Source organism: Atractosteus spatula, chromosome 3, assembly GCF_055471065.1.
Source record: "Atractosteus spatula isolate fAtrSpa1 chromosome 3, fAtrSpa1.hap1, whole genome shotgun sequence".
Lineage (NCBI taxonomy): Eukaryota > Metazoa > Chordata > Actinopteri > Semionotiformes > Lepisosteidae > Atractosteus > Atractosteus spatula.
Window position 1 is genome coordinate 44,522,112 of NC_142708.1, and position 27,901 is coordinate 44,550,012.

General features: G+C 35.6%; 1 protein-coding gene across 1 annotated transcript in view; it reads right to left on the bottom strand.

Annotated features, from left to right (window-relative positions):
* cntnap3 (contactin associated protein family member 3) overlaps positions 1–27,901 on the bottom strand; it is a 438,191-nt gene that overhangs the window by 160,589 nt on the left and 249,701 nt on the right. The window contains exons 5-10 of the mRNA XM_088910414.1: positions 26,287–26,490; positions 18,446–18,627; positions 17,235–17,378; positions 4,500–4,761; positions 4,073–4,222; positions 2,825–2,996 (exon numbers count right to left, since the gene is read on the bottom strand). Coding sequence (XP_088766540.1) covers positions 2,825–2,996; positions 4,073–4,222; positions 4,500–4,761; positions 17,235–17,378; positions 18,446–18,627; positions 26,287–26,490 — 1,114 coding nt within the window. The remainder of the gene's footprint in view (positions 1–2,824; positions 2,997–4,072; positions 4,223–4,499; positions 4,762–17,234; positions 17,379–18,445; positions 18,628–26,286; positions 26,491–27,901) is intronic.

Here is a 27,901-nt window from a genome sequence, read left to right on the forward strand (position 1 = left end):
ATGAAGCTAACATAAGCAAAATACAATTTCAGCTATACAAATAAAAAAAAAAGTTAAATGTTGTCAATATTACTGATTTTGTTCTTCAATATATTGCAATTGTATCATATTACTCTCCTACACTTAAATCTTTCCAAAAAAGCACAACTGGATATAATGTTTATTAACACATAACTGTCTTTAGTGAATACAGTATCTCTATACTTCTTCATTGGTAATTGCTGGTTATTTAAAACTTTTAAAGCTGAAGTATTTGTTTATTTTGTAACAGTCTTTCTCAGCTCTCGTTATTATTACTTGTGTCACGGATGTCGGAAAGGCATGCCGTGGAATGGCCACGAGAGCAAAAAAGACCCAATGCATAGCAGCAAAACGTGGGTTAGCCCGGGCTCAGGAGGTCAGGCGATGTCGGGTAGAAACCTATGCTCTCAGGCCGCGGAGGAAACAACATGGTGCTAGGCGGGTCTCAAGACATCCGAACCCTCAATGTTGAGCAAAGAGGAAAGGGTGACCGAAAATATATAGCCCCCACACAAAAACACACCAGAAGGACAAGCAAAGCACAGGGAAACTAGGAACAGGACAGCATGGGAGTGCCCTCTAGCTGTAGAGGGCGTGAAAACTTGCTTTAGAGTTAGAAAAAGAGTTCAAGAAAATAATTTGTAGATCCTGAGGACCAGAACTGAGGAATATTGTTACAACTTGTAAGTGACAATTGAAACATCTTTAGAGTATGGATAACAACTGGCTATTATCAACACTTCAAGTTCTTGGGAGCTTCAAAACAAGAAGTTTGATGAGAAGTAGGGGTGTGAGATTCAGTGATCAAAACATCAGAAATCTCAAACTTACCATAACTTTTACCTTGGTCTATTTTATTTAATAAGTTGTGGGGAAACCATTTAGAGCATAATTAACAGTCCAGGAACACAGCATAAAAACAGGTAGACAGACAATAAAGAAAATGAAAGAGACAGGAGGAATGACAAGGGATAGAAAGGCAGAAGGTGAGAGCTTCTTTTCCTAATAATCTATAAAGATCAGATTGGAGTTAAGTATTTGAAATTTGTTTAGAGAGCTTGCTATTCTTTTTAGGAACTTCAATTTCCCACATGAAGAATCTCTCAGTTAAAAATAGACTCTCCTGGTTAGTGGGTGTATTTTTAGAATAGGAGATAGGTTCCCATTCATTTTGTAGCATCTGGGTTTGCAGTGAGAGAGATTTAAATGTAGGTTGTGTACTGTTTTCTTTAGAAGTCAGCTTTCTCTTCTTTTGGCCTCTATATGGCCTATATACGAGTTTGAATACTTTGTAGCAATTTGTAACTTTCCTGAGTGGTCAGGACATAGGCCTTTTGGAAGCCTTCTGTGTAAATTTGTAAATAGTATAACCTGTATGATGTATGTTTATGTTGAGTGTAGTTCAGTGTGTTTCTTGTCATTGTTAATATTTATTTAACCCAGTTTGTCAGAAGTATTACTCTTTTCACCAACGCTATGGCAGAGAATAAAGAACTCAGGTGCCTGTAATTATACCAACCACAAAGGTATATAAATTTACAAGTTTGGGGATATGATTATTTAATTTACTTATTGATTAATCTGTTTGGTTGTTTCCGATATTCACCATCTTCATAAAACTCTATGTGTAACCATTTTTAATATGAACAAAGGATATGTATACTGCTACAGATGTAGTAAAAACTGGTAATAAATTAAAACTTGCATTAAAAAGAATTTCATTAAGCCCACCCTGTCTTACTCTACTTCATATTAAAAAGGGGAGACAAAATAAGAAGGAAATAGGCACTCTTGAGAAGATGGACCACTATCCATACTCCAATTACAATGGCAATGATACCTATTTTCTGCAAGCTATAAAAATCTGTTTGAAAAGAAAAGCCTAAATGAAAAAAAAATCATTCAAGTAATAACAAAACTAGTCATTCCCATTCGATGTCTTTTACACTCACACATACACAAACATATGCTGTCATCAAAGTTGGACACATTGAAATGTCACTGGCCGAATTGTAAGGTGGCATACTGTGTTTTTTCTTTCTTAGAGCAACCAACAGAACTTTGGTTTGGAGTGGTCACATACCACTCATAAGTGACCATGTTTGTATGTTGTCACAATAAGCAATATCCCAATCATATTTTCCTCTACTGACATTACAACTCTACTTTACAACTTAAAGTATTATGCAGCAGCAATGAGAAAGCTGCTACTACTAGAACAACTGCAAACCTGCAAAAAGGCAACATATTTCATGTCTCTGAGAAAAATGTATTTAATTATTTCTGCTGATTATTGTGTAAATCTTTTATTAATTAAAAAATGAAATACATAATCTAATTGCATTAATTATCTCTATATTAATATTTAATGAATAAATAAATGTATAGAGATAAATTACTCAATATATCCCATATTTGGCTTTTAATAAACAGATCTGTTTGTTTGTGGAGCATGTGTAACCAATTGGAAGACATACAGCTGACTTGCTTGCCATTTAACAAGTAGAGCAACATTTATAATCAATAATGGGTGAAATCAATTTGGCATACCATTTCAAAACAAAGTCTAGACTGGCAATCTACTTTTAGACACATCATAAGTGCCTTGTTATTGTTTCTTTCACAATGCCTGTTTCACTCAGACAGTTTTGTACAAGATAATTTAATAAAATCAGGCTTTAGTCAATAACTACTCTATACTACCTATTATTATTAATGGTATATATTATTAATAAGTACATAATATTATTATGTTCATCATTTTATAATACATTAAAATAAATAAGATTAAAATTCTACATACCTATCTATAATCCCACACAAGTCCATTTGCAGGTCACTGAAATTTCCGACGAGTTTTTGTTGCACCTTGATCAGATCTACAGCATTATTGTCAATGAAAATAAGTCTCATACATCCTTGAAAAACATTAAATGGGTTTTTGCATTGTTGATCAATTTTCATTCCAGGACAGCCTGTGGCCAAAGCAACAAAAATGTGAATGAATCAACCAATCAACAAAATATTAATCAACCAATAAAACAATGTAATTAAGAATTTCTCAATATTTTACACAACACATTTTGTCATACATTTCTAATTCTGATGGAAACTGACGTTCTGTGCAATATTTCATAGGAAAAGGAACCTACAGTACTGATTGTCTTTAGATCCCATTTGTACTAAATAGATAACAGGTCATCAGTCACTATTTTAATCTTGAAAACATGGCAAATAAAATAACATTTTTAAATGTATAATGTTTTATTAGATTTTGGCTCCTTAATGATAATTTCATAATAATGTATGAAAACATACTGGAATGAAAAACAAAAACAAAAGAGCATTCTGTGTCCCAATACCACACAACAGTGGAGGTTTATAGGGACTGTGCCTAACATCTCTGGCAAAAGTTGTATCAGAGATAGTAAAGAATAAAAAAGTGAGAATCCACTACATATTTGGAAGGAAATAAGTTTTTTGAAATATTAGAATTATCCATGACAATGTTTTGCTTATATTTGATGAAAATATATGTCAGTGCTTTCCAAAATGGAGCACCAAAGACACACAGAATAGCATCTTAACTACTTGATTGATGGTATGTCTTATACAGCAAAAATTAAAAAAAATGAAATACAGACTGCTACCCTAAGACACACAAATTAAGATTATTTTACAGTAGGTGTTAATCATGGATTACATAAAACTGATTTCTGTTTTAATTGTTGCTTACATAAGACTTCTTACTCTTCTTACTGCTTACTTCATTCTTACTCTCAGTATTGAGAGAACAATTTCTCTAAGAATCTAGTCTGTTTCATCTAAGAAAGATTCATTAGTTTTTCACCCCTGTTAACTGACTTTCAAGCTTTATAGATACCAGAGATATTCTGTCATTCAGCGTTTGCCTTTTTAAAGGTCACCTTACTGAAAAAAATATCAGTGCTTTTTAAAGTTCTCATTTTTTGTGGACTATGTGTCTTAGGTTTACATCTTAAAACAGAAATGGAAAGTTTTCACATTTGCTGTTTTAGTAATTTATTCTTACCACCAAAAAAGTACTGGCTTCCAGAAATAATATGGGTATGTGATGTGGCATAGGCAGCTGACCCCGGGTCCCTGTCAACAGTGATGCTTAAATGATTTCTTCTTGCATTGAACTCAATAGAATGCCATTGTCCATCATTCAAACTGGATCCTGTAAACACAAAAGTTCAGTAAATGTTTAAGAGTATGGGAGTTAGGTCTCATATTGTCACGATGAACAATTATACTTTGAATTCTGATTTCTCATTTTAATTCTTTTGTATGGTTAAATATATCATATAAATTATATATATATATTATTTATAAATTCTCATATATAAATAATAATTCATAAAAATAATAATTTGTTGCATTCGAAATATGAAGGAAAACCTGTACAGTAAGTATTATAAACAAAGGACAACTTTTAAAATTATTTTAAAAATTACCTGTAGTGACATCAGTAAAGATCCTCCCAGATTTGGAGATTTGGATCTTAATCTTGCCCTCACTGAGATGAAGCCACAAGGTTCCTAAGCCTTGATACAATTCAGTTGTTAGGAGCAATCCAGCTTTGTTCCAAGTTCTGAATTGGAAGCTGACTGTCATCATTTCTTTCTGTGGAGTTCCTGGTAATTGAAGGTAACTTCCAGAGCTTACGAAAGTTACAGGAACATTTGGTGGCTCAGAACAGGTAAATGTCACATTGCCCTGTAAAACAAATTAGTTAATTTCATTTAATTGAAACTCATTGGATTTTATTCTTCAAACAAATGCAGTGTTATTTCCTTTGAGGCTACTGTTAATGTTATCATTTATGCATATTTTCACAAGCATAGATCTTTATGAATTTAGTGATGTATAATAGTATAGTTTTATTATGTCATTGATATTTCTATATAATTGTATTTTATTATAAAGTCTGATAATAAAATTACTAAAAAAAGATGAGTTCTTCAAGGAGTCATGTTTACCTAAATGGATTCTTAAAGTCTAAGACATTTTAACCCATTAGAAGGGAAAACATCTTTAATGAGTATCAGTAAGATTTTCTACCAGTAGAAAAAAGGGAAGATGCTTTACTAATGAGTAAATCAATATTTTTTTAGAATAAGAAACCTAATTTTATAGATTAGGTACATGTACATACCAGTAAGTATAACATGTAAACAGTAGACCCCTTCAGTACTGAGGAATGTCTGGAAAATTCTGTATTGTGCTTACAATTTTCAACTTAGAAGAAACTATGAAATGTGCAGCACTATTCCTTTTGTAATTGACAACAAAGGACCATCAAATTGTAATCTTAGTCTTAAAAATATCATTTGAAATATACATATAGGTAAGGTTTGACTTATTCAAGGATAATTTAATGAATTTTCAGTCTGCTTGAAACTTAGCATCATGCTTAAGCGAGAGCATATCCCAAGGTCTGTTCTTACTTCAGCATGTAGCCCAGTGCATAACCTGAATTAAATACTGTATTTACAGCCATTTACCTTTTACTTTGCTAGGTATACATTATTATTATTTACAGTATGAAACAATGTATTTGTACTTTGTTGCAATTACATAGAATTATAAAATTAATGAAAAAAAAACTTTTGTCTTTGGTAATAATTGACCCCCTAAATTAAAACATTTTCTTACATGAGCATACACCATAAACATAATTTTAGTATACTATTTATGTCATAAGGTGTGGCAGGAGATGCTTGTCCAAAAGAAGGACAGAATAGTTGGAAGAATATGGCCAGATATAGCTCCATACACTGATACATAATGTAAAATATTAGTATACATTTTGCATCACTTGTGCATTATACACATACCTCTATGTTTTTGCATTACTGAACAGATATGTTTATTTATTAAGTGGTATTGTGTCTTCTTATATTAATGTTTATCCCAAGTCATGTACTTTAATAAAAATTCCCAGTAGTTCAGTATTCAGTATTAGAGTCAAGTTAAAATTGAAAGTCATTATAGAAAACGTTTTAGCTAATGCAAAAACAGGGAAAAGGTTGCACTTCAGTAAAGAAAACTTGCCTGACTGTTTTCACATGACTGAAAGTGGTTTGTGAGAGTGTTTGTACAGTGAATGGAATGCTTTGCTTCAGTAATCAGCGGCCTAGACCAGAGAAACCAGGATATTGGCTTTGTGAGGCACAGGGTATGTTATGGAAAGTGTTACTATGTCACATCCATTTAAAGTATCCGCGTAATTGTTCTCAGACAGCAGTGGCTACAGTACATGAAAATGACAGTAAAAAAACTGCCTGCATGATTAAGCTAAATCATCAGAGACTGTTTACGGGTAACATGATGTTAGATGAGAGATTAAATTTATGCCTTCTGTGGTCATAGAATATTTGAAGTGGTGGCAAAAGCAGTAGTGTAATGACATTTTGGTAAGTGTTATGCTGACAGCTGCACTGCTCAAGCCATTCTGGATGGTGATGGAAGTGTAGTGATTTGAGGAGAACTCTTTTAATACAACAATGCCTGTGGTGCAGAGTACAGTTCAGTAACTGATAAAATCCTTAAGCTAACAGTTATATCATTTATGTTAGGACAACATCCTCCTCACAGGTCCAGACTTAAACAAGTCTTCTGGGAGTCCTGATGTGCTTCAGAAAAAAAGCTTATGGCAATAACTGCTGGCACTAAACAGATGTGCATTTGCTTCATCTTGAGAAAAGACACCGCAACTACCTGAGGTTTCTATGGCACTGTGACAACAACCTGAGTAAATATGTTGTTGAGATCAGGATGAGACTTCATGTCTTAGACATCAGCACTTCTCCTGCACTTACTATCTACAAGCTGCATCAGTGCTGCAAACCCCTTACTGCGGATGAACTGTTACAAGCCAAGAATATCATCTTGAAGTCTGTGCAGAGAGAAATCTACTTCTTGAAGAGTTCAAAGCACTCCTTGAAAAGAGAGGCATTCCATAGGGCAGTTCCATTTATAAGCTGAATCCCATGATTCTTAGAGCTGGAGATAGACTTCAGCATGCGCAGTTGGAAGTGACTGAAAAGAACCCACTCATCGTATCTGGACACCACCATATTTCCACACTGCTTTAAGACACTACCATAAACAAGTCAACTTTGGCATCACTTTACTGAGGGAGCCGTAAGAGCAGCAAAGCTATGGATAGTTAGTGGCAAGAGTTGCATCAGGTCTGTGCTTTACAAGTTTTTAGGCAAATAAACCTCTTTGATATTAAATCAGATGCATTTGATGATCGTTAATCATTTTAATGATCATTTGGTGATCATTGATCATTTTAAACTGTATTATAGCATGTTAAACATTAAACATGAAAAAAATTGTATATTTTATAAACAAGATTGCACATACCCACGTGAGCCCATAAGCGCTACATTACTAATAATATCTTCCATATTACATTAACATTGGAACATTCTTACAAGTGTAAAAAGAGGTGATACAAAAAGTCTCTCCTCTATAACTCTTCAGTTTACAGAGAAATTCTACCAGAGCCTTACATCATTGTCCAGTAATATTCTTCTTGTGTCTAATTTTTAGTTTAGCAGGATTTGAGCTACAGTATATGAATATAATTATATCATTATTAATCTCTTTAGATCCGCAATTCCATATTATATTTCCTATTAATCAATTCTAAAAATGTCAATACTGTATACTGTCCATAATATGTTCTATTTTAGTTTTTCAAATAAATTTTATTTCTTAAAAGAAAACTCATGGCATCAGCTGGGTTTGAAGACCCAACCTCAAGTATACAAGGCACATGCCTAACCCATTATGCCACAGATGTAATCACGTGGGAAGGAGTGAAACTGATGGAGACATTTCCAAAGAAACTGTACTACTGTGATCATTTGAGCTACAGTATATGAATATAATTATATCGTTATTAATTTCTTTAGATACGTGATTCCATATTATATTCCCTATTAATAAAATTCTAAAAAGTATGCTTTTGTTCATGCTGCAATAATGAGCGTATTCACAGAAAAGGTTTAAACATTATAACTTTTTGCAAAGTATATAAACTTAATATAGTCAGGAGCAGGTAAAAACATTTCCAAAATAACCACAGTACATACCCGAATGCAAGACTTTGATGCTTAAAATGTTTAAGAAGAAAGTGGAATACTGGTGTGTATTTTTTATTTAAACTACCAATACCAGCCATATACAGTTTACATAATACGTTTATGTTCCTAAATTAATATTGTTTATTACCTTCAGATGCGTTATACATGTACTCCTCTTCTTGTTATGCTCAGCTACTAAAATTTCCCTTTAGTTGTAAAATTCCATATACAGATGCAGCCATTCAAAGTGCGCGTTACAGACACGTACCGCAGGTGACGTCGCTCAGTATGACGCAAGATGACGCGGGGCACCGCAGTACGTGATTGGTTGACCGACAGGGGCACTCGTGGTCCGTTGGTCTGTCGTAGAAAGACAGTAAACGTCTTTGCTGTGCCCGTTGTAGGTATTGAATTTTACCACTGAAGGGAAATCTTAGTAGCTGAGCATAAAAAGAATAGGAGCATACTGTAACGCGTGTGAAGGTCATAAACGATATTAATTTTGGAACATAAACATACAGTGTATAGCTGGTCTTGGTACTTTAAAGAAAAAAATACACACCAGTATTCCATTTCTCCCTAAACATTTTAAGCTTCGAAGTCTTTAACTAACGCGATACCGGAGTCAACAAGCATACTTTTAGAATTTGATTAAAAGGGAATATAATATGGAATCGCGTATCTAAAGAATTTAATAATGGTATTCGTGTGCTGCGACAGGGCTGTGTAGGGCTGTTTCGCCTGCCTGTTCATGTGAGCTGTCTTGTAGACGTGACTACCAGCTGACAGGTTGTGTTTTCGAATCCAGCTGGTGCTGGTCTTTTCTTTTAAGAAACATTTCTTCGAAAAAATAGAATAGCGATATTATGGACAATCAATTGACTTTTATATTTCAAAATATCGCAACATGATCGATATTTGCGATATTTTGAACATATCTTCCCTTCTGACAGCGGTGCCTGCTTCTATTGTGTGTGTGTGTGCAACAGAGTAAATTTTTAATAGCGTTTTAAGCGAATAGGTAATTAGATTGCTCGTAAACCTAATCGCTTTTTCTACATAAACACAGCATGATTACTCTCTGAAAATGCTTTTCCTTTATTTTTAAAGTAGGCTCAGATTTCAACTATAGATCGTATTATTATAAACTTTCTTGGAAAAATGTATTTTATGTAAACCATGTTTGCTATTAATTCATTTAGGGCTAAAATACGTTCATTGTCTTCCAATCGAGTCGAGTTGACATTGGAAGCCTGCCACACCCGGACTGTTAAACCAACGCATTAGCACGTCAAAGCCCATTGAGGGTATTGAGCCAGTATTGGCTTTAGTATTCCCCCCCTCTCCCCTCAATTCAATTCAATTCAAGGTGTTTTATTTGCATGACAGATGGGTACAAGCAGTGTTGGGTATGTATATTGTAACGCTTACGGCAGACAGGCACTGTGTAACAGCCGGCGCACCAGAGCAGCGCACCGAGGGAGCGTCTGCATTTATAACTTGGTTTTTAAAATTAGTCAAGCAATATGAAGCATCTTCTTTTACTTTTGAGTCCCTTAAATACATTGAACACAGCTTTCTCACCACTTAAGATTGCTCTTGATACCATCCTTACACAAAGCAGAAGGGAGATTTTAGTGCCTGAGCATAAAAAGAATAGGAGCATACTGCAACGCGTGTGAAGTCCATAAACGATATTAATTTTGGAACTTAAACGTTCAGTATATGGCTGGTCTCGGTACTTTAAAGAAAACATACACACCAGTATTCCATTTCTCCCTAAACGTTTTAAGCATCGAAGTCTTTAAGTAACGCGATACCGGAGTCAACAAGCATACTTTTAGAATTTGATTAAAAGGGAATATAATATGGAATCGCGTATCTCAAGAAATTAATATGCAATAACTGAGTCAAGGGACTCAGAGGATCCAAGGCTAGACTGAGTATAATAGGCTTCGGGCTTCTATTGTGACATCTACTGTAAATTACAGAAATGTTAAAAGTAAACAAAATAAAGTAACTAAAATGTGGTCTAAAATCACCCCTTTAGACACCCCTTTTACTTCACTGGTGTCAGATATGAAAGGCAATAGTCTCCCGTTCTGTCTGCTGTGTGTTGCAGCAGAGGGACTCCCTGCCGCTGAAAGGGGCAGAGTAACTTGCATGCCCTCTAGTACAGTTTACACATGCACGACTTTAAAAGCTAGCAAGACAGGTTTCGATTCACATTAGCTGGCGAGCCTTGTTAAAAAAACGAATGATAATGTAACATGCCACTGTTCATGAACAAAGTTATACTGAGATTTCCTAAGATACGCGATTAAAAAATAAATAAATAAAAATTTGAATCTCCCGCGGAACACATTCCATAAGAATCAGTGGTTTTACAGTATATATCGCCTTTAAAGGTGGCTTCTCAAAACGCTTTACGGGATAAAAACAACCAGAACAGCAGCAACAACAATATTGTATTTCGTTGCACTTTGAAAACCAAGTAATAACTTAACTATACAGTACGTGCAAACGTTTCGTATGTTGCTGTCGTGAATGTCTGCGTACCCATAAGTATCTTATTTGCCTTGAGTCTGTCTACAGTATCTCTGTCCCACTACCCCCATCTCTCCCTCAATTCAATTCAAGGTGTTTTATTTGCATGACAGATGGGTACAATTCTTGTTGGGAATGTATACTTTGATATTTACACCCGGCGCGGCACCGAGGGAGCGTCTGCATTTATAACTTGGTTTTTAAAATTAGTCAAGCAATATGAAGCATCTTCTTTTACTTCTGAGTCCCTTAAATACATTGAACACAGCTTTCTCACCATCCTTACACAAAGCAGAAACTGTCCGATGACTCACAGTACAAGTGGAAAGATTACAGATTTTAATCGTCTTTAATTTTGTCTTTAATTTTGCCTGTGGAGTGTATCTTATTAAGCTCTAAATTGCATTTTGAGCGCGGTTTTTTACTTTTTTTTAATTGCATTTTGGGCGCGGACAGCACATACAAGGGTTAATGAACTGCGCCAAGAAATTTAAAATAGTATTCTTTAGGTGTGAGGGTAGGAGTGGACCGCAGCAGGCATAATCAGCAAACCAGGAAAACAAAGAACAGGACAGGTGAGATGTGTATCCAGAAAGCGAGTGATCAGAAAAAGGAAATGGAAAACGCAGAAAAAGAAAACGCTTTACAGGATAAAAACAATAACAACAGTAGTGGCTGGGCAAACGATTTTTTTTATCGAAATACAAATTGAGATACTGTACTGTATAATGATGTGCATGAACAAAGGTATACTGCAATTTTCCTTAGATACGCGATTAATGCTTCGTAGGAGGAGGCGGTCTTTTCCTCTTGTCTAACAGTTTGTCCACAAACAAAACATTCCTGTTAGACAAAAGGAATTGAAAAAAACCAATTTTGTCAATGAAAACCGGTGTGTGTGTCTCTCCCTGCTGGATGTTCCTCTCACAAACTGCTGAATGAATAAAATAATTTTATTGAAAATGCGTTTGCGATTGTCTGGTATTTAATCTGGTCCCTTTTAACTGTTTTTCGATCTACTGTATTGCTTTGAGATGCCACTTTTAAAGGCGATATGTAAAATAAAGTTTTTTTATTATTGTTATAGAGAAACATGATCAGATTTTCCCTGGTTCAGAAAAAAGATCTAAAGTGCTACACATAACTTTCTTAATTCGATGTATTTAAAGCAGTGAACTACTGTAGGTGTCACATAACATTCAGAAATACAATCACGTATTTGACAAATAAAAACGATTATAATCTAATCCTTCCACGTTTGATCCCAAAATCCCAAGAAATATAAATCTTGACGGGTAGAAAGCTATGCTGAAAGTTTATTAAGATGCTTAGAAGACAAAGATACTGTATCAATTTATGTTGCATTAGCCTGATTATGATTAAAAAACACATATAATTAAACACGCGTTTGCGATTTAAATCAGAACACGATTTAAATCAATATCGATTCCATATTATATTAGCAGAAAAGCTTAAAACTACCACTTTTTCACACGCTATTTCACATGCTAGTTAAATACTTCGATGCTTAAAATCGTTAGGGAGAAATGGAATACCGGTGTGTATTTTTCCTTTAAAGTGCCGAATCCTGGAATCTGACTGGCTGACACCCCTCTGAAGTGGTTCCATAAAATCTGGTATACGGAAAAGAAAGCGTTGATAAATACAAGTGTCTTTTAATACACTCTTTGCTGTGCTCTTGAGGCATGACTTTTTGCATGACTCCAAGGCATGACTTTTTTATGTATAAACATCAGTATTTACTGCTATTAATTACTGTACGATTTATAGTTGAAATCTGAGCCTAGATATAAAGTTAGATATAAAGTTAAAATCTTGACAAAGCAATGTAGGAAATACAGAGAAAATAAATTCTTTCTGACATCTAAAATCAGTTTCGATCAAGGTCTCTAAAACGAACAAGAAAAAGAAGATTTTCGGAGGGCAATTACGCTGTGTTTATATAGAATAAGTGATTTATGAGCAATCTAATTTCTTGTTCGTTTAAAACAGTGAAATGTCAGCTGTAAAAGATCGCACCAGAAACAGCACTCACTCTGCCTGTCATAGACGTTCAGGAAAGGCTGAATGAAGTCATGTCAAGTACAATAATTCGGAGAACAATAATACCAGTTGTAGGACAGTATATAAGGAGGATAAGGATTTTGAAGTTGACTCGAAATCTGATAGGTAACCAGTGCAAGGACTTGAAAACAGGTGTAATGCATCCCTGATAGGATTCTTGCTGTCATATTCTGAACATATTGAAGATTGCTCAGTGTGGATTTAATTTCCCCAGTGAACAGGATGTGCATTTATTAATTCTAGAAAAAAAGCCTTTCTTGATTTCTCTAGTTCTTAGTTTCTCTAGTTCCCTTTAAAATAAACTATTATTCCACAATGCAGAGTATTACATGGCCAGTATTTACACATGATATTTGTGATTTAAAGAAATTAACACAAGCAGCTTTTGGAGATTTAAGTGTTGGCTGAGTTATTGCAGGATAAAAGACTAGAGATGTTGGCAAGAAGAAGATAGTTTGGGGAAAGCTGAGGAATACACTTATAACAAGAACACTTCCTAATGGGGTTAGGCATACTTTTGATGAAGATGATGAAGTTAACAGACTATATGTTTACATAGATACTGAAATAAGGATTGTATTTTAGATTATGTGTAGTTGCTGGCATTGAACTGTGTGTTGGATGCACATGAATTGAAGGAATGGGCAAACATAGCTGATGCGGATCCACAGAGCCAGCATATTAAGATGTTTATAATTAGAGGCAATTTGTTTAAATAACTAGGTATGGATACTGATGTGCAAGAGAGGTGGAAAGGCTGTTTCCTTAAGCCAGCAGTAAAAAATATTTTATTCTCAGTGAGATGCTGCCATTTCATAGTGGGTTTCTAACACTGTGTATAGTTCCATCCACACAGTGCCTTTACTTCCATTTCTAATCTCTTTATCCAGTACAGAGGATTTGGAGCCTATCCCAGTAAGCAACGGACACAAGGCAGAATACACCCTGGACATAGCGCCAGTCCATCACAGGACAGACAGACACAAACACACACAGACCAGGGCCAGGTTTCCCATAAACTAATTAACTTACCAGTATGTTTTGGAGTGCGAGAGGGAGTCATATCACACATATGGAGAAAAACCATGTAACCCAGAGAGAACATGTAAACCCCACACACACAGGATGGCAGGAATTGAACCTAGGACCCCAGTGCTGCAAGATAGCAATGCTAACCACTTTGCCACCATTATAAATGGATGGATATCTTAGTTATCTTTCTAGTTCACAGGTTTGCATGCATAATTTAATTTTGAAAGCCACTGAGACATCAGGTACTACTGTTGTATTTATGAAAAAGAAACAAAACAAAAAACATACTAACAACTGTGCCATCCTACGCCTTAGCTAATACATTTTATTATTCATAAACAGTTAACATTGTTAGCAAAATATTTTGAATTATATTTAACCCTATTTTTTCTTTAGTTTTGTATTTAACTTATTATATGATAGTCAGACTTAATGTATATTTGAACAATGAAAATATATTTTTACAAGATTTTACATTAAGCACTTAAAATTAATATGGTTAATAATAGTAAACTGTAACATGCTGTAACAAGATCGGTTAAACAGCGAAGAAAATGCTTTCAGAGAAAATGTTTCAGGTGTGAAGAACATAGATCTCCAATGCAATTTCAACCAAACCTGTTCCCACACACCCTGCCCCCACTACCATTAGAATATACACAAAGCACTCAAATCTTTCGAGCTAATGATCAGGTGACCCGAGAGAGAGCGAGAGAAACACCAAGGGGTATCACCAAGGGTATTAATAATACGATTTATAGTTGAAATCTGAGCCTAAATAAAAAGAAAAAGCAAGTGATTAGGTTTATGAGCAATCTAATTACTTATTCGTTTAAAACGCTATATAAAATAAAGTTTATTATTAATTTGCTGCACAGAGCGGTGAATATTGTTATGCATAAGACAAAGATAACGATCCTGATCAGTTTAGAAATCTGTGTACGCTGTAAGGTTTTTACTTCTTAAACTTTTAAAGTACACGTTTTGAATAGAAAGAAATCCTCTTCCTGTTACAGTATGTATAGCAAACTAGCACGTCTTTTTTCTCCAATCAGAGGGGTGTCAGATGGTGTCAGCCAATCACCATTCTGCGTTGGGTAGCAACGGGTGACTGTTCTCAGGCGGAAGATGTAAACAGCTTAATGTTCGTGTTAAATAATTTTTTAAAATTCAATTAAACGGGCACAATTAAGACATTAAATATACATATACATACTGTATACAGTACAGTTTGCATACGGTAATATGTTACGCGATTAAAAAATAAATAAATAAAACTGGAAGGTTCAGCACCAGCTGGATTCGAGCACACACCCTGCCCGTTGGCAGGCACGCACCTAGACCAGTCGGCTACAGTCAGCTCGCATGAGCAGGCAGGCGAAACAGCCCTACACAGCCCTGCCGCAGTACATGGATATAATCATACCGTTATTAAATTCTTGAGATACGCGATTCCATATTATATTCCCTTTTAATCAAATTCTAAAAGTATGCTTGTTGACTCCGGTATCACGTTAGTTAAAGACTTCGAAGCTTACAATGTTTAGGGAGAAATGGAATACCGGTGTGTATTTTTCCTTGTGATATTTTAAGCTCTAGTTGAATGATAGGTGTCGCATTTTAAATCATTTTCGTAGTTAGAAATTATGAAACGCCCTGTTAAAAGCAAGGAAGTTTTTATGCCCGTTGAAGTAAAACAAAATGCCTGACAAAGTATGGCTTGGACAGATTCCAAGTGCTTGTACAAATGTGCTAAAGAAATTATACTTTGAGTATACAGCTTGTCCAAAGTCATCCATTATTAATACTATTAGTAATATCTCCGGTAAAGGCTTTGATGCATAAATATTTCTGATAAAGGTAGGTTGTGTACTTTTGTCCAACTGAGCAATCTTGCTTTCATAAAATATACCAACATTTTAATGACTGAAGATTAACATGCTGTAATACACTGTTCAAAATTAAAGGCTCAAATGCTGTACATGAGAGGTTAAGCTCCCCCTGGCGGTTTTACAAGGTGACGCCGGATAGTTTCCGGCAGAGCGTCAAATGACGCGCGATTAACACGTCACACTGCGTGACACTGCGAGATGCCGCGCCACGCCCACCGGGGTATGCCGCAAAATAACGCACGCATTTTGAATGGCTGCATCTGTAAATATTCAATACTAAGCAGATTAAAACATCTACAGTAAAGAGATTAAATGATTAAACCGTTTCACTAACAACCAATGCACCACGAGTGCCCATCAGTCATTTTGGCCAGCCAAATCCCGTACCACAAAACTGTGGGTAATTGCATGTGGTACGGGGTTGTACCATGGCTTTATCTGTATTCAATTTTTCATTTTTCTTAGCAGTGCTTGCTGACATTTAATATCTTGCAACCATGAAAGCATTCAGTTAAGCATTCAGAATGTATTTACCTAAAAAATGTGATCTTGCAATCTATGAATTAACATTATATATTAGCATTTCATTTACAGTATATGTGACATCAGTGTTTCAGCCTATATGCTGTGTATATCAGACTTGGCTATATATACAGTATATACTGTATATCCTTGTCTAAACTGAGGGATGGATGTTTCCTAAAGTATACTAGGGTATTTTATATAAAAATAGTTATTCTTTGTGAGTAACTTTCTTTTCTTTTCACCCAGCTCCCAATAACACTGAGATTAAGTTTGTGTTGGTGGTTTATCTTGTCCACACCAAATAGTGTTTTCAGGGGGTTTTCAAGGATATTTAATATTTTGTGGAGTTTGTTCCCAGTACAGCTATTACTAGATGTGGAAACAGAAAGAAAAAAAGTATAATAATCAAAAGACTATAATGGGCCAAAAGGTTTTTGCTCATTTAAAGTTTATTTTGCGATGTTATGAATTAACATTTTAGTATAATAGAAATCCAAACAGAGCTTTTTAAAACTACCAAAGTTTTAGAAAGTTGGAATTCTTAATTGCAATTAATTTCAAAACTGGCTTTTTCAGTGATGACAATGTGTGTAGTTGCACACACATTTGTATCTGAACCACATCACTTCAAATTAAGCAATTAAGCATACAGCTACAAATAGTTTGCTTTGTCTTTGGCTCTAAATTAGGTGTGAAAATGTGTTCAAACTTAAGTTGTTGTATGCCTTTCAGCCAGCAAGTAAATACACATATGTAATATTATGGTTGTATGAAGAATATATACTGGATTTGTACAGTATTGAAATAGCTATGCTGTACAACTTTATGAAGTGTAAACAGATTTTTCCTAATATTATATGTTTTAAGTTAGTCTTCTTAAATACATTACATAATCCATATATCATTAAAGCATTATGTAAATTATCCAATTCCTATGCATTCTATTTATCAGACTTTCACCTATAAACCCATTGTTTTATGTTTCCGTAAACAGAATGCAAACACTTACCATAATAAGTATCTCAGATCTCTGTTTGGCAGCCAGTTCTATGATATTCACTCCATTGTAAAACAGATTCTCCAAGCATCCTTGAAAGTATTCCTTCAAAAACGTTCTTGATTTTCCATGACCCGGAACACCTCCAAAGCTAAGCTTATGAAACAATATGTAAACAATAAAATGTAAGACTTCTAAAAAGCAAAAGTTTCTTTCATTGTTCAACATTTAGAAAAAATTTTTTTAATACAATGTTTCCTTTAACTACCCCAAAAATTAATGAATAGCAATATCAGAAACAAATACAGTACATATACAGTAATGTTATGAACATCTCTAATATTTGTCACACTTTTAAAGAGAGTGCAAAACCTAAGATATGTATCATGGCTTAGGCTTCTTTAAATATAGGAGTCACATATTTTGTTCAAACATTTTGTGAGGGGGGCATTCCACCTAGGACAAATGTTGATGGCAAGGTGATGGGCTTGTTGGAGTCTTGGAGTTGCATGTTTTCAAAGCCAATTCCATGTCACCAGAAAAACAATAAGCCTGGTATGTGGGGTATTCTTGATATATTCTGTATTGGACAGGTGATAAAATTGTATATTCCACAAAAGATCAAAAAAGCTCACCTCAGTATTTAATGTGTAGAAATACAGAATAATCTTAATTATTTGCATTTAAACAATATTAAAATGTTAGAAGTTAGCAGGATGTCATCATACTATGCTAAAAAGGCTTAAACAATACTTATATTTAGGAAAAAAATATTAATTTGATATTTCTGAAGTCCATTAAGATCAAAATTCTTTACACACCACTATCAGTGAAATAGAAGAGGTCTATAAAAATAAATGCATCTTACTTCTTCAGTACATTAATGAGAGTGTTATTAATTTCCTCATGTTTCTATTGATCTTTTGATTGCGATGCTGTCATTGAGATTACTTTGAAATGGCAAATTTGGGGTAAAAATAAAAAGTGTGATATAAAACAGCAATTTTTTAGTTTTCACCAGTGTTTGATAACCAAATGAATAAATGCTAGACAAGTACACTGTAATTCAAAATGAGGAAGTAAAAACAGACTTACATTACACAACATAAGCCATTATTTTTATTCTGAATGCTTTACGCTCTGAATGATTTGTTAGAAAGTGATTTTGTATTGTTACATTTGTTGACAATGTGAAAATATAAGAATAGATCAAAACATCACACCTCATTGTTAATACTTAAATGGCTAAAGTTTCCTTTAATTTCAAACTGCTGTGTACTTTTGTCCACAGTGAAATTTATATGCTTGTTAATAAGTTCAATGACAACAGAGTGCCAGTGCTGGTCATCCAGTAGACTTCCAAGTGTCACCACTGTATTGTCTGTAGAAATGGATGTAGATTGGCCTGCAACAACAAATAAAATAGTAACACAATTACAAGATGTATATTATTCTTCTCTTTCTGTTGGTTCAATCAAGAAAGATCAAGAAAGATAGCCAGACCATAGGGTAAGTACATAGAGTAAGTTAACCTTAGCTTACAACAGTGTAACATTTTTATTAACACGTGTCTTCAATGTGTAGAAATCCTTAATGGTATTGACAAAGTTAAACCAGTTGACTTCTTCCAAATAAACATGAGCCAGAGGACACACGTTCAAACAATATGGAAATGAATTTGAAATCAAGAAAAGGAGGCACTTTCAATAAATGACTTATATTGTAGTACCTCCTACACCCATTTTCACCTGGAATTCTTTCCCCTTAAATATTTTGTTATATCTCTACAGCAGAACACAGCAGAAGTCTGGTTCAGGTCTTAAATTGAAGCTAACCCCCTTGGCTTTCAGTGTGAACAGAAATTACTTTTATCTCTTAATGTGTCCACTCAGCAGACAGATGCAAAAAATCCCCAAAAAATAGCAGGCAAAATTTTTTTTTTGGTTTTCAGAGGTCAAATCTTTCCATTTCTAGGCCTGCTAGGGTTCTTCAAAAAACTTGTAGGACTTCTCTGAGGTGTCTTCAAGCTTGGATAAAAATGTGGGACAAATTCATCAATTTGAAAAACGTCTACATAATTTTTTCAAGACTGGACCTGGAATGAAATTTTTCACCACCCCAAAAAATGTATAAAAGTTACTGGAAAGCCAAGAAAAATAGGGAAAAACCTATTGCAAGTGGTATAAAACACCTCTAGGCACTGCAGTTATGCATTGAAAAAAAGTGAAGAGTGGCCTTCAGTGTTAAAACAATGACCACTGATAAGAATCTGATTGATTACCCCTTCTGTGTCAATGATTGACAGCTGGAATGCAGGCAAAAGGCAGCCAGAGACTTCCTGAAGAAGTCCCATCCCCTAAGGCAGTGGTTCACAAACTATGGTACTACGGCGCACCCCCAGGTGATATGCCAGACGACCCTGGAAATTTGTTGCGTGCACTGAAAAATTGGGAATTAAAAATTGAATAATTAAAAATTATGTAAATTTTTTATCTGTAGTTTACTTAATCGGTTTCAGAAAGCCTGAGACGGGTTTTCACATTTTTTCTATTTTAATAAAATTAGTTTATGTGTCAAATATGCAGCCTACGTACTTAGTAAACTCCTTTTTGTGTTTGTCTGAGTCAACATGAGCTTGCAAGTGAAGTACAGCTTTATTTGCCTCAGAGACAAAAGTACCAGGCTTACATACCAAACATTCAGCTTCCCAGTCTTCTCTGCCACTTCAAAAACACTTTCACTTTGGCATTGTGTTTGAGGGTAGGAAAACGAGAAACAAAATAGGGAGCCTTTCGAGGGAATGCTTCTGCACTGCAAGGACTACAGACACTGATATTGATGCCAGATTTTACTCTCTCATGACATAATCATACATGTACAGGATGAAAACTGAATAACAACGTACTGTAGGTCGCGAAGCGAACCTAGAGAAGTTAAGAAATTCTTTCTCTTTCTATCTTTATAACTTTTGTAAATTATTCTTCATGGTGAAAATAATAAGATCAAAATCCTGGACATTTTTGGATATTTAAAAATTCCCCCTGGACAGAGATATAAGGACCAAAATAGAGGACATGGCAGGAAAATCCAGATGTATGGGAACCCTATCAGCCACCAACACTAGCTCTTCTGCTGAACCTGACACAGACAGCACTGCTAGTGTTAGCAAGTGTTGGAAAATGGCTCCAAGGCGGTACGATCTAAATTAACTGCTCAGTTATTTTTATTATATGTGTGTGTACATGCGCGCGCTCATGTTGGTCATTGAGATTTTCTGTGGTTCCTATGAGAAGATGACTTGTAGGTGGTACTTGGATACTTTGGAACAAGTAATAGGTTTATTCCATGCTGAAAAAAGAAGAAAGAAAACACAACGTTTCGGCCGTGGAGCCTTCTTCAGGTCCACAGCCAAAACATTGTGTTTTCTTTCTTCTGTTTTGGAATAAACCTATTACTTGTTCCTTTGCAGCCTATGCATGCTGACGCAGCTACCCACCTGAACTACTTGGATACTTTGATTTGACCAGGGGTGGTACTTGGTCCAAACAGTTTGAGAACCATTTCCCTAAGGGCTCTGAGTGGTTGAAAACACAATGAATGAGAGTGTTTTTCACTAATCAGACCAGCATTCTTTAGGCGGTCAGCTTCAAAATTTGATTCCAATAGCCAATAACTTTCAGTCATCTCCAGGTCTGGAGATGGGTCAGGCTAGCGTTTTATGGATATATAACTTACTTCCAAACATGGGATATATTATGTTTTGCTGATTTTTGCTTTTGCGGTCATGTTTTGCTGACTTATTGATTACTTATTGACGCACTTTGGAAGTTTGCTGAAGTGCATCATCAGATAAACAGTATTACTGTGATCGATTTCCTTGATGGATTTCAGTTCTGAAAACTGTTTTGTGAAGCTCCAGTTGTCTATTTTCGATTAATATGAGGTTTTCTGTAAAGGTTTTGTGGTTTTGTTTGTTAAAAAGGATGAAATGAGACACACATCCTAATGCTAATAATAGACTACCTGGTGCCCGCTGGCGGTCACTCGGAGCGTAAAGGGGTCTTCACATCAATTGGCAGTTACCATGCAGGCTAGTTGGGTTGAGTGTCCTTTTTTAATTCGTAACCCTCTTGAATTTCTATGTTAATCTGGGTGTTCTGTATGCATATTAAGCAAGAAAATTACTCTACAATCTTCCATCCATTTTCTAACTTCTTTATCCAATACGGGATAATGGGAGAGCTGGAGCCTATCCTGGCAAGCAACAGGTAAAGGCAGGATACACGCTGAATAGGATGCCAGTCCATCACAGGACATATACAGACAGAGACACACTCACACCAGGGCCAGTTTTACTGAAAGCCAATTAACCTATCAGTTTGTCTTTTGGCTGTTGGTAGAAACCAGAGATCTCGGAGGAAACCAACACAAACACAGGGAGATCATACAAATACCACACAGATAGTACGCCAGGAAATGAACCCAGAGCCCCAGAACTGCTAGATCAACTTAAAAAAGTGTGCCAGGGTTGCCCAACCCTAAACAACAAAGACTCCTCTTTGATTCTGTATTTTATAGTGAAATGAAACTAAATCAAACTTTTTCAGTGGCACCCATCAGAGCAAATTTTATTTATTTCTGCACAAATATTCCTAATATTATATATATGTGTTTATGTAGTATATACAGTACAGTGTCTATAGCACTTTTGTATTGCTGATGTAGTGATTTGTTTATAAAAAAGGACAGTAAGAAGTTAAGAAGTTGATGGATCAAATGGCTTTAATATAAGGCAAAATCTCTTTCAACAGAAGAAATTAAAGGTCCTGGAATGTTCTTCACATGTTAAAGTCTTCATGGTTGTGGTAATACAAATACTAAAAAATGTGTATTTGTTTTGTCGCACATAGTGCCCGTTTATGTTAAAGTTACGTTAAATGTTATATTTTGGGGTTACTGCATTATACCACTTTTTTTTGCCATTCTAAGACATGTGTCAGTACTAAGACATGCACAATAAAGAGCAAACATCTGCAAAACCTGTCCACCTCAGTCACTGGTTTTCCACAGTGTAACACAGGCAACAAAGATTGAGCTTTCACTCTCACCACCTTCCCCCTTCTTCGCTTTACCCGGCAAGCCTCCAGTGCCCTGGACTCGCTGGCTGGAGTCTTTTGAGACTTACTGGACAGCACTTGACCTCAGAAATGTGCTGGATGCCCGGTGTAAGAGGACCCGGGGAAGGGTCATTTATAACCGGTATTTCCGGAACAAAACGCTGAAAATACTAGATATAGACCTGGGCAAGATGGCCACCCAGGATAACCAGCTGACCCGCTATTGGGAAAAGCCTACGCAGCGAAACAGGAAGACACAGCTGAACGACATTAGGAAACAGGATATAAATGCCCCAGAAGCGATGAGCCGACGCGGAAGCCGATAAGGTGAAAGCGTGTTGGAAGAAGGAGAGATTTAGGAGTGAACTGAAAGGAACTTAATAATAACGGACTATTGTATACGGTTTTGACTACGATTACGGATTACGGATACGGCGCAGAGTAGGGTGGACATACGGATTTAGGAATTTGGATCGTTTAAGGATACTGGCTACGGATTGCAGATCGGACTTGGAGAGACGTACCAATGAAGAACAAAGAAGACCCGTGTGGTGTGAGTTAGATCTCTTTTACGCCTGTTTTCCCCCGGCGACACCACACCGGGAAAAAAAAATTCCTCGTACACTGCCAAGGGTCAGAGGGACAGTGCATTTTTCACACTCGCGGTACTGATGCCATGAAGCTTCCGAAAGCACACTTCGCCACCCCCCAGAGTTTTTTACAGACAGCCGAGGTAGATCCTCTACACTAGGATCGGCGATCAACTTCAGCTTTGCTGTCCTCTGGTTGCACCATAGTTCACACAGTGAATACAGCATACAGTGCCCAGAGTGTTTAAAATATGCACTGTCGAGCTGGGTGATGTGTGTATTCCCCTGCTGCTGGACACTGGGGCTGCCTTTTTTCTCACACCAGCCTCTTTCCGTACTATCCAATACCTTGTGTGGTTATGACAGTTCTAAAGAGTGGAAAGGTGGTCACCTTCTGCCTCTGTGATGGGTCACAATGGCATGCCAGCCACCTCCGCAGAGTGACGATGCACACACACCCTGTTGCTGAGGCCGAGGCTGCCCTTGCTGGACTGCCAGGTGAGGTCAGCTTCCTTATAGGGCCAGCCCACAGCCCCTTCTCCATGGCCAGCCAGTCTAGACCAGCCTAGTTTAACACCTTTATCACTAACCTATAATATCTTTTTGGTTGTGTTTGCCTGTACTACTTTCAGCAGTTCTTTTTTTTAAAAAAAAAAGCTACTCTTTACTGACTGGAAAAGGTGTGTTCTTGATGTTTTCTGAGGGGGGGAATGTTATGTTGCATACAGCACCCACTTATGTTTATGATGCTGTTCTGCTAATGTTTTGGGGTTACTGGGTTATGGCACTTATGTGCCTTGGTGGGTTTCTGCCATTCTGTGTCAGTTCTAAGACATGCACAATAAAGAGCAGACATCTGTGGAACCTGTCCACATCAGTCCTGATACAGGTTTACATAGCACCAAGGAATTAAAGTTGTACCACATTTTTCCACATGCATGCCAAATAGTCCCAGAACAAAAACACACGAAAAACAATTAGCAACAATAAATTGTATACTCTTGGTAACAAAAAATACTTTAAATATATAAAACAAATTATTTTTATAAGAATTATGATCCACATTTGTAAAGAAAATATCTACATAGTTTTTCTGAAAGAAAAGTAAGAAGTATATCCTGCCAATAATGGTCAACAAAAGTATGATATCTTTTGGGGACTAGGTGATATAAAAATGTTTTTCTTCTGGATTTGTTATCTTTGAGCAGCAGTTCGCTGCCACAGGGACAGCATAAATGTGGTTTGTGTTGTTCTCAAACCCCCTACTAACTCTTCAAATGATTCTAAAGTTGCTTGTTTTTTGAGGCAGAAATGTCTGATAACTTGAGCTTCTAGGAGCTTCTGAAATGAAACCCAAGGATATTCTCTAAATCTCCTGCTACTTACAGGTTGTACAGCAGTGATTGCCAGAACATTTCTGCAGTCAATCTATTGCTCTGAGACATCTGTGTTTTATAGCAAGTATACCCTATGTATACCTATTGTTAGCTTGTATAACCTTAGAAAAGCAAACTGCCATGTTGATTCTGAGACATAATAGTATTAATATGGATGTTTTCAGTAATGTTTTATAGATCTGTAATGTAAATATGACACTTTTTAAAAAAGAAAACTCACTAACAAGTGCATGCATTAAAAATCTAAAATATAAAATTATAATCCAAAGTTCATTTGATTACCTGTTTCACAAGAACTGTGTTTTAGCTAAAAAAAACAGTATTATATATAAATCTAATTTAATCCTTTAATTTCCGTAACGTTTACAGGTTTAGCAAGACAACTGTTACGACCCCAAGTGTCTAGGAGTAAAGGGGTGTAACATTTAGGATAATTCTTTTGGAAGCAGGTGGGTTTTGGTGAGGGGCTAGGAAGCGTGATAACAAGGGTAAGGAACTAGAGTGGTGCCAAAGAAAAGAAAATAACAAACAAAATAGAGCTGGCTAGGAACGTGAAGGGAAAGCTAACCTGACTGCAAAAGAAAACCCGAAACACACAGTCTTCGGCATCTTCAACACCCTAACTAACCTCCCCTGACTACCCAAAACCATACAAGACAAATGGCACTCACTAGTACTAAACTAGTGTTACTAATACAAAATCACTAAGTGTGTAAAGTGTACCCAACAACTTAAACTAACCTTATACACAAACGTTCACAAAAAAACACACAAGTGAACCAGGAATACAAATAAGGGAGAACAAGAGTAATCAACAGGAACAGGGTACAAAAGAACAGAAAAGTTGAACATGTAACACGTTAGGGCAAGGTAATGACAAAACAAGGATAAACACACAAACAAAGTACAAAGAAACTAACAGAAAACCAACAAAACAACAAAGCCGAAGCAATAACCAAAAGCGAAGCGATAACCAAAACCAAGCAGGACCAAAGTCAAACGAAAGGCTTTCCTTCAGAAAACCTCCATGTTATATCCTGAATAAGATGCACTCTGATTGGCTGAGAAGCTAATTGATAATGATGTCATAAGGAACAGTGGTGTAATGGTGGGCCAATGGGGAAGGGAGAACAATCAAAGGTCAGCAGTGTGGAACATAACAACAAAAACACACACAGATCACACACTGGGACGTAACAACAACTTATATTGTTCTTCACATTAAACTATGAAAATATTTCATGCATATCATGCTAAAGCTATATATTTTACTGTTTATGTTGTTATTTAGAAATATATGGTAATTTCAATTATTTCACACCATTTGGTTCCTGATTTGTGTTGTAATATGTTGGTTTTCTTGTACAATAACTGAAATATTTAAGTTATTCACAAGTTCATTTTGTAACCATATGTTTCATTTTATCCCTAACCTGAAGACATTTAAATCATAGACAAGAGGACTGTATGAGAAAAAAGTCCCTGTGGAAACATAGTTTTGACTTAATGGGCCTATTTATCATGCTACAGTTGGCTCACTGCAACTTATTCCTTGGGACACTGAATTTGTAGTGAACTGTATGACCATCAAGCACACCATTAAAGCAGAGGCTCCACACAAGATTTTGATAAAAGTTAACAGGTTTTAATTTTAAACATATTGTCACTCTGTAGTGGAGAGTGTCCTGGATCAACCTGGAGTGTATTAATATGATATTATAGAAAAAATTCCACAAGTCGATACTAAAGATATAACAAACAGGTGGTGTCAACCAAATTCTGCTTTCTTACTTTTTTGCAATTATTTTACTGAACTTACTGAATTAAACTAAAATAGGGATAAAATTGTAGTATGTATATAATTGTTATAAATGCATTGTAATGTATTAACATTTTCATAACTGGAATAATTTGCATTATTATAAGTAAGAATAAGAAAGAATAAATGCTATATTTTTACCTGTACTGAAGTGAAGAAACAATTTTCCTTTATTTAGTTCCAATGTTACACTGTCCCGATATTGTCCTTTGCTCTTTAAAATAATTCCACTATTCCGCATGGTTTTAAACTTCAGTGTGATGACATCTTTCATTGTTTGACTTGACTTTTGATCAGACTTGTAGAGTAATGAGCTGCTGCCATCAAAATATGCCACATCTGACTCTGCAAAACATTACAAATATTATAAGAATTGTATACAATGCAACATCAAATGAACTAAACATAGTATTAAATAAATATCCATTTACCAGCAGCTTTTGAATTGTATTTTGTAAAAAAAAACACGGTAGTTGAAAATAACAAAAAATGTGCACTTTTTGGCCCTTATGGTGGAAGTGATATAGTAAGAATACACAAAACGTAGTTCTCATCTGAGGTTTCTGAAAATGTAAAGTGTATTAGAAACATACCAGAGCACACTCAGCAAATATAAAACTGCTTTTTATGTTAATTGTATTATAGATCAAGATTATCAGGCTACAGATAGCAAGATCATGTATTGGACTATCTATCCATCTACTGTATTCTCTAACCACTTAATCCAGTTCAGGGTTGTGGGGTTAGCTGCAGCCTAATGGGCACATGGCAGGGTATACCCTGGAATGGGATGCCAATCCATTGCAGGGCTCACATAGACACAGATATACACACACATTTTTTCCCAAAAGGCAATCAATCTTCCAATATCCAGTGTGTGAGGAAACTGAAGCAAAGGACAAACATACGTGTTCCACACAGAGAAAACTCTCAGAATTGAACCCAGTGTCTTAGAGCTGTGAGGCAGCAGTGCTAACCAATGTGCCACCATGTTGTACTGTATTTGAATCTTAGACATTGAAATGATGTATAATCCAAAGTGTACTGCTGGTGTTTTTAGATTTTGAAATTCAATGCACTATACATAAATAAAAATGAGATTTTACATTGAAGAAAAAACTCCATGTTAAAAATTGCAATATGATATTATAAAAGAATCAATTTATTTTAAAACATATACATACAATTTTCATCTCGGACAACAACTACATGATATATGTATTTTGTACTTTTAAAGGCTTTAGGTATTGTCCATTTTTATACCAGCCAGACCTGAATTGAAGTGACTGCAACTGACAGTCTGCTGAAACCTGTTTTCGCCCCACCCCCATACCACTTTTGTTGTGAAAAAAAGGCCTGTGATTGTAAAGATAATTTAAGAAACTGACTGTATGTATGTTATTGTGAAACAGAAACAATGAACATAAAATCAATGGCAGATATACAATTTCGATAATGGTTCTTGTTTCAAAAATTATATAAATGTTACAATAATATTAATATAATTGTACAGAACAAAGTCATATTTGTCATTAATCATTAATGTAAGCCCAGAAAACACACCCCTGAGTCCTTCTGCAGGTTCTGTAACTTTAAAGAGAATATCTTTGAACATCCCTCTATGGAGAATTACTCTTAAGTCTTTCAGAACCTTTGTCACTGAAATTATTTTGGCAGGTTTGATTAACCTCATTTTGTGGTTTGCCCTTTAAAAAGGTTCTAACTTGCAACCCAGCTATGGATGCCACATTCAAAA